At 32.0% G+C, this 13573-nt stretch overlaps 1 protein-coding gene across 2 annotated transcripts; it reads right to left on the bottom strand.

Moving 5' to 3' along the window:
* Positions 1-1152: 1152 nt before the first annotated feature.
* LOC127258857 (protein ETHYLENE INSENSITIVE 3-like) lies at positions 1153-4382 on the bottom strand. 2 transcript variants are annotated; one of them, XM_051285896.1, is made up of 2 exons: positions 4235-4382; positions 1153-3757 (listed from the first exon to the last, which is right to left on the bottom strand). In XM_051285896.1, exon 2 carries the CDS (start codon positions 3668-3670, stop codon positions 1925-1927), a length of 1746 nt encoding a protein of 581 aa, XP_051141853.1. In that variant the 5' UTR covers positions 3671-3757; positions 4235-4382; the 3' UTR covers positions 1153-1924. The 2 variants fall into 2 exon arrangements, with proteins under 2 accessions (XP_051141853.1, XP_051141854.1); XM_051285897.1 differs by having other exon boundaries at positions 4113-4359.
* Positions 4383-13573: the final 9191 nt, after the last annotated feature.

Raw genomic sequence — 13573 nt, forward strand, 5'->3', positions numbered from 1 at the left:
GACAAATGGAATTGTTTTAAAAATAAAAAATTAAAATGAGGATCAGAAATTTTTAATTGAAGCCACAACTATTTCTCCATTTTGATTGAATTAAAACACCAATATATATATATATACATTGATATAAAATAAATGACAGTTGGGCTGCCAGCCAGCCAATTAATTGTTAGGTCAAACAGTGTCTGTTATATTGATTTGAGGTGCTCCCATTTTCGATGTGGATGTGGCCTTATTTGATTGGAAACAACACTATTTTGCTCACTTTTTTACATACTAACAGTATTTTTTAGTGCCAGTCAACTCAACTCCATTTGTTATTTATTATTCCATCACACATCCAAACCCAAACCCCTTTTAATTTTATAATTAAACCAATACCTATTTAATTTTTATTAAAAAAATTATAAATATATATATGTATATATATATATATATATAGAGAGAGAGAGAGAGAGAGAGAGAGAGAGAGAGAAATTGGTGTAGAAAATGCAATGACCTTATGACCATAATAAAAACAAATTAGCTTTTGTACAAAACCCATACTGCGGTGCACGTGGAGAGCCCCACGTTGTAATAATTCTTCATGTTTCTCTCCCAACTAAATACTTTTGTCACTTTTCTATCCTTTTTTGTAATAAAATAAAATTAAACTAAAATAGTTTGAAGCTTTTTATTTATTAAAAAATTAATTCCAACTATTTTTTTAAAAAAATAATGGAGTATTAATATTATTAAAACACAAATAATAATAATAATAATAATAGCGCAGGAGGTTAAAATAAATAATATAAAATAAAATAATACATCCAGGCAACACCCGCAGTTGCTTGTTCAAAATTAACATCTGTATTGAAATTTTAATTTGATAAGTAAATTAGTGCTATATTTTTATGTAATAATTATATATATAATTGTGGAGGGGCGGCTGAAGTGAAGTTGAAGGAAACGAGAAACAAAAATGACAGGAGACTAGGATTTGTTTAGTTACGAGATTTTTGGAGATTTGAAAGTAAATAATTAGTATTTGATTTGATGTTTTATGAAATAAAAAATTTATTTGATATGATGTTTTTTTAAAAATAAATAGTATCAAATTAGTAAACATAAATTGAACAAAGAAAAAAAAGTATGAATAGTGATTCGGGAGTCGTCTTGAGATGAGAAGCCTCCAAACACAATTAAAAATAAATAAATAAATAAATATACATATTTGACAAGATTAAGGTGGGGGGGGGATATCCAATAATATCCTAATTCCCCCGTCCACATCCACATCCACACCGTTGATGTTTCACCATTCAACGGTGGAGATCTACGACTATGACACAGAAACAAAGAACCTTTAGTCAACAAAATACAGCCAGCCAGCCAGCCAGCCAACCCAGGTTGGACAATAATATATCTATCTGGACACCAAATTGCAAATACATTACATTACATTACATAATGGACTTATCAAACCCCACCCCACCCCACCCACTAAAAGATAATTCTCTCAAATTTCAAAAATGAAAACTAATAATCCTACTAATTTATGCAACATCCATCCATCATCATCTTAGATCTTTCCCTACTACACATGTTAAGTTGTCTGAAGGAGGACCATACCACACCAGACCAGACCATTACCATCCCACTTGTTTCTTTCCTCTTTCTTTATTACAATCATCACTCTTCTCTTACCTTCCTGTCTGCATCTACACCTATGCCTTTATCCATATTTGTAATAATCTCAAACTTATTATTATTTTATAATAAGACTATATTGACTGGGGAAAACAAGAACAATGAACCAACCGATAATCACAATTGGGTGAAAAAGAATCCACCTGATCAGGACATGAACAGTTGAACTTGCAACACCTCTCTTTGTGTAGTTGTAATCCCTCGACATTTGGAGTTGGACTCATTCTACCCATTTAGTTCAGTACCAAATGCCGACGTCCTGCTGCTTCGCCAGGCTATCCGCGTAATCGCCTGGCCGCTGCGGCTGTATATTGAACGGAGAACCTCCGAACATTAGTTGGAAGCTCTCGGCCGCCACCGGGTTGTGGTTGAAAGAAGAATTCACAACTTTGCTGGTGTTGAGGTAGAACTGATCCGATGGATTGTACGCGCCATCGAACGATATTCCCTGACCGTGGACGTGGACACAGCCCTCCTGCTCCTTCGCTGCTGCATTGGAGACTGTTTTGTTCGTCCCATGGATACTGTTGTCGTAGAAGGACATGAGATCGTTGATCATTCTTTGCCCGTCTTCGGGAACACCGAGCCTCGACAGATCGAATGGAGGTGTAGGATTCGGCACAGATGCCTGGGGGAAGACAAGCGGCTTGACTTCGTTGTTTAACGTCCTATATCCGGGAGCGCACTTGTACGGGCAAGAGAGCTGATGATTGTCCCGGGAAGCTCGATCCTGAAAGCCGCGGTGAAGTTCGCCATAAGGGCAGTGAGGAAACTCGCACGTGTACATCTTATGGTCCATCATCATGTTGATCTCGTTGCCCGCCTTCCTTTTCCGGGAGAAGTCTAAATTGGCGACGAATTCGTCTTTGATTCCGGGGGGAGGCTGCTGGAAACTTTCCATCCCGATGTTGAGGAGACCGAGGGCATTAGGCTTTTGCTCGTGAACATCAAAGCTCGACTCGTTGTCGCACACATCGACGTCATACTCGCTGCCATCGTTCATCGCGGGTGATCCGCTGACACCGGACGACAACAGTGGCGGGCACCGGTCGGGGTAAAGCTCCCGAGCCAAGGCTTCCTCCTGGTTGATGATGGCGAGCCACGTCGCGCTTTCCTTAGCAGTCATTTTGTCCTGCAGACACTTCGACTGCCGGACGAGCTTCCGGATTTTGGCAATGTCCGGCGACATGTGCTTGATGACGGCGGTTAGCACCCCGACCTTCCACGCCTTCTTGAGATCGTGAGGCTTCTTATACGGTGGCGGCCCTTGGCCGTGCTCCTTCTGAAGGCCGAGCTGATGCCACCACTCTTCCTTTCCCGTCGGCCACCACGGCGGCGGGACGCCTTTCTCCAACGGGAAGCGCCGCTGCGGCGGATCGCAGTGCTGCATAAGGGCGGACAGAAGCGAGCCGAGAGTGGTGTCTTGCAGCTCCTGCAGGGTGTGCGGCGTAGGGCCGACGGGGGTCGACCCCTCGTTCGGCCCCGGGATTCCGTTCTCGACTTGGTACTTGGATATGGCGGCCGGGCCATTACGATCGAATCGGACCTTGTCCTTCCACCACTCGCGGAGATTGTCGGATGCGCCGCTCACCGGCTTGCCTTTCTCCGGGATGATCCCATATACGAATCCTTGAGCCTTGCACACTTCCATCATCTTCAACATGTACTTGAGGATCCCGTCCTGCGCCCTCGACATCTTCTTCCTCCTCGCCTGCTCCTGCGACTGCCGATGCTTCGCAGCATCCATGACGCCGCCTTCTCTTCCCTTGCTCATCTCCTTGAGCCTTTTCAGACGCATCTTGTCCCGCCACATCCTCCTTTCCAGCTCATCGACGTCGATCTCCTCATCAGTGTAATCGTCCTCCACCACCGGATCTGCCTCAGCCATCTGTAGAGAAGGACAGACGTCTACTTCCTTCATCGGAGCACCGGTGGCGAAGAAATCGAAATCGTTACAAAACCCCATATCCTCAAACATCATCATCTCGCCGGAGCTACAGGAACTACAAAATTAACTTCCAACAAGAAGGTCCGATTATTACCGGATCACGCAAATGGCTAATGTTTCAGCCTGCAAGGATTGTATGAACAGAAATGGACCAAAATCAGAACATGTATATATATTTATATATACACCATCAGAGATAAGAGAAACACATAAATATCACAGCAAGCACATGAACTTCAACTGAAAAAAAAGGTGAGAACCAAAAGAAGCCCTTTCAGTTGCAGCACTTAATTAGATCCTCACATCTGTCGCAATAACATAAGCCATCATGGAAGAAGATCAGATCTAACAGGCTATGGAGAGATTCACACGCAGGGGAAACCAAAAAAACAAAAAGGAAAAATCCTAAATCAGATGAACGAAATCAGCGTATTCCCAATCAAAGGATCAAATTAAAAGCTCCAAAATCAACACCTACCGAAACCCTAGAAAATTAAAATCAAAGCTCGAGCGCTTCCCAACTCTAATTAAGAACAATCAACAACAAAATAGCGCCAGCGACATGGAGAGCTCATGAAATTTTCTCTTAGTTGACTTTACCTCCAATTGAAATCTCTGCAAGTCCTCTCCCTCCCTTGCAGAATTTTTTCAGGAAGACAGGGAGGATTATGCTGTAACCGGGAAAGAGAATTCGATCGCAGACCCGTCTCTGTACGACTGCACGCACATATATATATATATGTATAATATGTATATGTATTATATATAAAATACTATATATAAGGAAGGCGACGCTGAAGATCAACAGAAACAGTTAAAAGAATTATTACGATCCCAATTCGTGTGAAAAATGGAAGGGGAGGTGAAAAGTGTCGGCAGTGTGGTAAATGGGAAAGGGAGGGGAGATGAAATTGTTCATTAATTAACAGCGTGTGAACGGATTTACCATTTGAGGGGCCACATACAGATACAGATTCATTTCAGGGGAAGGAAGCGTCAGTAAATTCTGGGCTAAAACCAGATTGAATACTCGTATTAAATACGGAACCGAATTTAAATATTTCATCCCTCTCGTTTAAATTATTCACTACTTATTGTAGATACTGAATTTTAAAAAAATATATAATTAATAAATAATAAAAAATATATATAATTAATAAATAATTTTAAAAATATATTAGTAAAAATAATAATTAAAATATATAATTATTTTTAAAAAACCAAATTAAATGAAATGATGAAAAAAAAAAAATTGAACATTTTTAATTTTGACACTTTTTATCAAATAGTATATAAAAATATCAAAATTAATTTTTTATTTTTTTTACTTTCTAAAGAATAATACTCCCCCATCAGCAGTATTATGTTATATAAGATAAGTAATTATATAATTAAAATCAAAATAATTAATTAATTTTAGTAATAGCACAGATAATATAAAAATAATTAGTATGTGTAGTATATTAATTTTTTTGAGAATATATGTTAAAAAAATTGCAAAAAAATAAAAAACAAACTCGATATACCTCATATAAAAAATAAAATAAAATAATTCAAATAATTTTACTAAACAAACCCTAACCTTCTATATAGCACCATGAATTCATTGTTACCAAAGTGAAAGAATATATAGGTTGGTTTGTATAGTGTTTTGATTTGAATTTTTTTTTTTTTATGTATTATTTTTTGTTATATAAAGAGAATTGTGTTTTGACTTTAAGGTTAAATCCGGTATATGGCCAAAAGTGAGCAATCTTGGTGTAGGAGTACTCTCCCAAGAACAACAAGATAGGCTCGATAGACCCATTTATGCTAAGGAGATTTGGAAAGCAGTTAAGACTTGTCCCGGTGATAAGGCTTCCGATCCAGACGGCTTTAATTTCAACTTCATCAAGAGATTTTGGGATAAGGTGGTGAATGGTGTAACACTGATGGTAAACAATCTTCAAAATTCCACCAGGTTTTGGCGCAACTTTTATCACCGTAATTTCCAAAAAAGAGAGCCCAATAAATTTGAAGATTATCGACCGATCACACTTATCGGGTGTGCATATAAAATTTTCACAAAATTGCTTAGCCTTCGGGTTAAAGAGGTTAGCCATGATATCATTGGCGATCAACAATGGGCATTCATCAAAGGAAGACAAATTCTCGATGCCATTTTGATAGCATTGGAAACTATTTAAGCAGCAAGAAGATCGGAGCTAAATGGTTTTGTCATAAAGGTTGATATTGCCAAAGCATACGACTGTGTCTCATGGAAAGCACTTGATAATGTGCTCGAGGCTATGAAATTTGGTGAGAAATGAAGAATGTGGATGATGATGCGCCTACAGTCAGCCTCGGCAGCAATGTTGATCAATGGTTCACCAACAGACTTCTTCCTAATCCGCAGAGGGGTTAGATAAGGTGATCCTTTGGTTCCGTACCTTTTTCTCTTGGTGGCTGAAGTTCTTAATGCCCTTATTTCCCTAGCAATTGATATTGGAAAACTCAAAGATATGAAGGTGGGTTCTGGGGGAGTGACGATAAGTCATATTCAATATGCAAATGACATAATCTTCTTCGTAGAAGGAATAGAGGAAAATTTATGGGTCCTGAAGAGAATCATTTGGATTTTTGCATTTGCATTGGGCTTAAAATTAATTACAACAAAAGTAATATTTATGGAGTGAATGTGGATGATCAAATGATGACAAGAGCTATTGAGATTTTTGGTTGTTAGGATAGCGCTTAGTCTTGTAAATATCTTGGAATTCCAATTGGAGGAAGGTGCAATGACAAAGAGGTATGGAAGCCGATCTTAGAAAAACTGCAAGGTCTTCTCAGTCACTAGAAACAAAAAAGACTTTCTCAGGCAGGGCGGGCCCGTTTAATTCAGGTTGTATGTCAAGCAATGCCGTCATACTTTCTATCAATTGTTTGTATTCCTGTAAAGATATCAAACAAGATAGAGATGATGTTTCATAAATTCTTCTGGGGGACGAAGAGGGGAAAAATAAACTAAGACTTATTATGTGGAAGGAACTGTAGGCGCTATGGGAGATGAGAGGCCTCAGAATGGGTAACATCATCCATGTCAATCTTGCATCACTCTACAAATGGAAGTGGCGATTCCAAGAACCAGGGAATCTCTGGAAGCTTCTTATTGAGGGTCTTGACACCGGAAAGGGAGTGACTCATTCATCTTTAATTCCTACATCTAGTCATGGGAAACTAAGTAATTCAAGTTGGGGAAGAATAAAAAATAGTTGGGCAAACTTTGAAAGCCTTATCAATCCAGAGGCGAGGGCCAAGATCTTGTTAGGGGATAGAGCTATGACCAAATTTTGGGAAGATATTTGGCTGGGGGACTCAGACCTCAAGTTCCTCTTCCCGAGAATGTATGTGCTCTACTGTAATAAATCATATATTGTCGTTTCTTATAGAGATTGGGGGGGAAATGTTTGGATTCGGAATATTCAACTCCGCATAAATTTATTTGATTGGGAGATTGAGATGTGGAATGTATTTATTCAATATCTAAATAGTTGCACCCCTTATCAAAATGCGATTGATAAGGTTGTCTAGACTGAATCAATAGGCGGCAGATACACAGTTAAAGTAAGCATATATGCACTTTCTTGGGCTCAAAATAGTGCATAGAATCTGAAATGGATCGAGAGCAATTTGGCATCCCCGAAATCTCAGTGTCTTATATGGAGAGTAATTAAAAGAGGTATCCCGGTTCAAGCAGAATTATATATGTGCCATATTCTGGATTCACAAGAGGCGTGTTGTCCGTTCTGTGGTATGGCTATGGAGACAATTGACTATGTATTTCTCTTCTGTGATCTAACATCTCAGATATGGAGTGAAATAATTGGATGGTTCGGTATACATTTGATGTCTCCTATGAGTGTGATGGAACTATTCCATCAATCGAGAGTCCTCATTCGATGTAAATCCAAAAATATTATTTGGGAGGCAACTCTATTTTCGATCATCTGGTGTCTCTGGCAATCCCGGAATGAACTGATCTTCCAAGGTAAATCAGTTACAGGACATGGATTGATCCATAGGATTAGATGAAATATGTGGAAATGGACCCATGCGAAATACCCGTGGGAAACGTTCAACATTTTGCTCATTAGTGATTATCTTGCTCAGATCCATATTCAACCAAAAAGTAATGAAGGTTTGATTCGTCGAGATGTTTCTTGGGTTCCGCTAGCAACTGGTATGTGGAAGATTAAAATTGACGGATCCGCTTAAGGAAAACCTGGAGATACGAGTATTGGCTCTGTGGTATGTGACGATAAGGGCCACATAATCCATATACTCTCAAAATACATTGGGGTAGCGGACTCTAATACTGTGAAGCTTGAAGCATAAAATATATATTTTACAAATATTTCAGCGATCGATTGGCTTTCTTATCCCACAAACTATCATAGAGAGCAATTCAACTACAGTGATTTCCTGGATTAACAATAAGTGTGGGTATCCTTGGCGACTTGATTGGGAGGTACAAGAAATTCTTAAATTTTATCAGTCATTCTAATAGAACTACGATTTGTCATATTGTACGCGAGCGTAACTTCTTGGCTGACAGCTTAGCAAAGAGAGGTTCCTAATGTAATACAGACCTTTTAGCGTGGCTATAGACTTTACATGTTCACTTCTGCTGTGAAGGAACAACATATACAATGACTGTCCTATGAACTATGTCAATTTCGTATGCGAAATCGCACAATGATCTAAGATTTAGACATATCTCAGAGTGTTGGTTGTTATGATTCACGATGATTTCCTTGGTGGAGGTCTACTGACTAAGAAGGTAAGTTGTGACCTTAATGTATGCCTTTTTTGCACAGATTGGTTGTCTGTAAGGTGTTATTTAGTCAAATGTGATGGTGGAAATTGATGTTGGTATAATGCTAGAGATTTTGGTTAATAGATGTAGTGCTCTTTATTTTAGTTATTAGCTATAATTAGCTTTGGGTTCAATCATTGTAGAAGTGCATGATGTAATAGTATTTATGGACAATATAATTCATATGCTCCCCAAAAAAAAAAAAAAAAGTATTGAGTATTGTGTCAATAATAAAAGTAATATTTTATGTTGAATATTGACTTTTGTAATAGAATAATTTTTTTTTTTTTTTTTGGGTAAACAAACTATTAACAATTCATTATTTGAACAAAAATTAAAAGAAAAGTGTGTGTTTACTTTTAAAGTTTTGGTTTTGATTAATAAAATTTTGAATTGAAATAATTGTTTGATGTGATATAAATATATTTGAAGTGATATCTTGAATAAAAAATAAATTTTAATATTATATAATAAATGAAAAGTAAGTATTTAATTTGACATTTGTTTGGATATTTCAATTTCGAACAATAATATAACCTTAAATAGTTGTTTGATGTGTGCATTGCTATATTTTAAGTATAAAACTAATTTTGAAGGTAATAAAATTAATATTTAATATAATTTTCTTTAAAAAAATAATAAATAGTATAAATTCTCAAAATTAAAAAATCATAACCAAACATCCTCTAATTCTATGTTTACTTGTTGATTTTTTTACAAAATTTTTATTATTTGTAAAAAATTTTATGTAAAAAGTATTAATACTTGTTTACATCAAATTAAATAATTATTTTAATGTAAAATATAACTCAATTTCCATACCCAAAAATACATTGGGTGCTTTTCTTTGTAAAGAGTTTATGATAATTTAGTTTACGTTTAGATTGAATTTAAATTTTAAAATAAATTTAAAAAATTGTAATCTTTTGAGTATGTAAACTTGATTTTGCTTTTGTAATTATAGTAGATAATGATATGAAAGATAATAGGTGTATTGATTTGATAGTATTTTAAATTATTTAAGTTAAATTTTTAATATATGTAAGGTAATATTGAAATAGATTTTTTAAATAATTATTTGGACAAAATATTGTAAGAAAAATTGATCGAACATACTGACAGTATGTTCTTTTAACAAAAATATATATAAACAATTTTTTAAAAATATTAATATATCACACATATTCATTATTTTTATATTATTTACACAATTTTGTCATACTTCATACAAAAGAAATCCCTTTCACATTATTTTACAAAATAAAAATACCCCGATCCTTAACTAAAAAATATTATTTGATCGTGCACTTTAATAAGCGATAGTACACTACTAAAAAATTAGACAATATATATATATATATATATATATTTCACACAACAATCCATCTCAATTCAAATATAAAGAAACATACTTTAAAGGTTTTTGTTTTATTTAAATTTGAGTTTTTATTCAATATTTCGGGTGTATTTATTTTGTGAAAATAGTTTGAAAATATATTTTTTATGTGACGTATATAAAATTGTGTAAAAAATATAAAAAGAACAAATCCGAAGGTTTAAATAATATTTTAATTTAATATTTTGTAAAATAAAATAGTTTATTTTTATTAAAAATAGTATATGTTAAATTTAGTTTTAATTTGAAATAAAAATCAAATACACCCTGTATGTATAAATAAATATTCATTATGTTCCATCTTGACATATTTTTTTTATTTTTATTTATCCCATAACAATTAATATTTTTCTATTTTGGTAAAATTTACATAATATATAACAATTTACATCACATAGGATCCATTCTAATTTCTTTTATTTGCATCTTTCTTAAAAAAAATAAATATTTTTATCTATGTTAAAAATTCCACAATTTTATAAAATTATTTTATATTAATTATAAATAAATAAATAAATTTTGTTATTTACTTGTATTATATAAAATTTTATTATGTACAAAATGATATTTATATTTTGTATATATTTTTTATTACGATATAATTTGTAAAATATTTAAATATATATTCTAATTTTTGTAATAATATATATTAAATTTATTTTAAAACTACCAATATTATTAATTATATAAAAAATAAAAAATACATAATTCACTATTATTAACTAATTAAATATCATTATCTTTATAATTATGCCACTGATTAAATGCTTCAATTCAACCACAAAAGAGAGTATAATTTTCAAAATTCTCTCTACAGTTTACATCAAAGTTTTGACTTTGATGATATTTTTCTAAAAAAATATTATATTAATTAATTATATTTATAAAATATTTTATTAGATACTCAAATTTTAATTATTTAAAAAAATAAAAAATAAGTGTGTTTCTCTTCGGCATTTTTTTAAAAGTTTATTATTTCAACTCCATATTTTTTTTTTAAAAAAAAAAGACCTGTTGTATTATTTTTATCTATTTCAAAATAATAATTTTATTATGATAAACAATTACATAACTATCCCATTTTTTTATTATCATTACATAAAAAAATCACTAAATTACAATGACTTTGATTAAGCCCAGTATTTAGGCACGTGATTAAATCGCAACTAAGACTTTTCCACTGTAATTTGATTAAGACATGTTTACTTTTAATTAAGATATTTTCAATTTCCTTTTTTTTTTCTTCCAAACTTAAAAAATTATCGTGCTTATCCGTAAGAATATTCTATTTTTATTCGGTAAATCACAGTGATGTTCTTTTTTTATTTTTTAAAAAATAAAATTGCTATATATGTTCACCTGAATCGATAGAATGTGGTTGTAGCTTAGGATTAGTTTGGAAGTGGATTTTTGTTGGTTCCAATTATTAGCATTTTTTTTTTAAAATTAAAAATTATACTCCCTCCGTCCCATAACTATATATCAATTTGCTTTTTGCACGAAATTTTTTAAATATTAATATTATATTAAAATATAGTAGAAATAAAGTAGAAAAGACTAAATATTAGTATTGTGTAATATAAAGGTAATGACATTTGTGTAATATATTGTAAGTTGAAATGATATTTGTAATGTTAGGTAGATAGTACAATTAGGGTGTGTTCGTTTGTAAAATTTGTGCAAAATCTTACTATTCATCTAATTTTTTTCCCCAAAAAACATCAAATCAAACACCTATTTTTCATTTTTTATATTATACTAAAAATCAATTTTACATTCAAAACATAACATCAACATTTATTTATATCACATCGTACAACTATTCAAATTCAAATATTTTACTATTCAAATCCCAACTCAAAATCCAAACCCCCAAACAAACACACTCTTACTAAAAAAAAATTAATAGTTTGTTATGTGATGGATAAAATGAAAAAATAGATACTTTATTATGGGACAGAGGAAGTATATAAAAATAAAAAAGTTTTACGGATAAAATAATTACATTTATGTACCATTTAAATATTTTTTTTTAAAAAAAAATCAAAATAAATAAATAAATGTATATATATTGTAAGAGAGGAAATATTAAATTAAATTTTTATATTATATTATTATTATTTTATTTAAAATATCAAAATATCTATTAATTTAAAAGTTTTTATTTATTTGTTTCGGTTCCAAACTTAGGTTATAAATAAGTATTATTTTAAACTGTTTAGGATTTTTTATAGTTTTTATTACTGGTTATGAAATTTATAAAGTATTAGTATTAAAATACTAGTGTGTTTATTTTTTTATATTTTATGAAAGATAATATATATTCTTTTGAACTATATATTAGAAATAATGACATTTGAAAATAAAAATATATCAATTTGTTTACTTTACAAAAAAAAAAAATATTTTCTATCATAAATATTATTAAAAAAATATAATATATACATAAATATACACAATACATAATAAATATTTTATCAATTCATAAAAAATTATTAATTCTATTAACATAAATTTCTATAATATAATATAAAAAAACATTCATCCCCCCAAAAAAAAAAAAAAACAAACAAAAAACAAAACAAAAGCACTCATTTTTTTTTTTTTTTTTTATGAGTGAAACATTTGTTTTTTTTTTTTCTTTTTTTTTAAAAAAAACCACATTCATAAGATTCCATAAATAACAACAAAAAATTTTAGACACTGAAAGTATACAATCTTACTCACACACGTATCTAAATACATATATAGGGGCATGTTTGGTAGCGGATTTTTGAAGGATTTTCACAATTTATAATCTTTTTCTTATCATATTAAATCACCTATTTTATTATCTTTAAAAATATTAATTATATTAAAATTAATTTAATATTTAGAATATCATTTCAATATGTATTTATATCATATCGAAATTATTTAAATTTAATTTTTTATTATTTAAAATTTACATTCAAAATTCAAATACCCAAACAACCATACAAGATATTTTTGATATATAACAAACATATATTTGAGACGGAAAATCTAGCTAAAACTAGAGTTCTACAAAATATGACCTCATGACACAATATCCTATATATTTGTTTGATAAATTTTTCAATTGTTTTTTTTAGAGATATTCATACAAATTGCTCAAAAAAAGTTCATAAAAACAAATAACTTAAGGCTATATGAATGGATACATATAAATGAGTGAAAAAAAACATTTTGAGAAAGAACATGTAATATACAGATTGAGCCAATAAAGCAAAAAGACAATATGTTCTGTTTCAGAAACTTCCTCATCACCTAACTTCATGTGCATCTCCAAGTTTTTATTCTAAGCGATCACCTTATTGTTTAACAAATAGTCTGAATGGTCCTGAAAAGATTGACCTTCAGAATTTACTCCAAGTACCGAATCTACACCCACAATTGGGAGATCGACCATCATCCACCAGAGTAGCGCTCAAAGGTCCATTGGATAGCAAAAGAAATATTATTTTCAGACATTCTAAAAGGACGGCATCGTGGTCAATATTCCCTCCTAGATATGGAACGAGTGGGTTGAAAACAAGATTGTTCTATCAATCCTTTAACATTTTAAGTGCTCTCCAAATTTGTGTGCTACTCATTCATATCATTTTCGGTAGTCGGCTATGTTGGTAGAAAATGGTTTAATATCATCTTTGAGGTGATCATTGTCAAA

Source organism: Andrographis paniculata, unplaced genomic scaffold, assembly GCF_009805555.1.
Source record: "Andrographis paniculata isolate CXL003 unplaced genomic scaffold, ASM980555v1 Contig5END, whole genome shotgun sequence".
NCBI classification, from domain to species: Eukaryota; Viridiplantae; Streptophyta; class Magnoliopsida; order Lamiales; family Acanthaceae; genus Andrographis; species Andrographis paniculata.

Coding starts and splice junctions, on each gene's coding strand:
- LOC127258857 (XM_051285896.1), bottom strand. CDS start 3,670: ATGATGATGTTTGAGGATATGGGGTTTTGTAACGATTTCGATTTCTTC.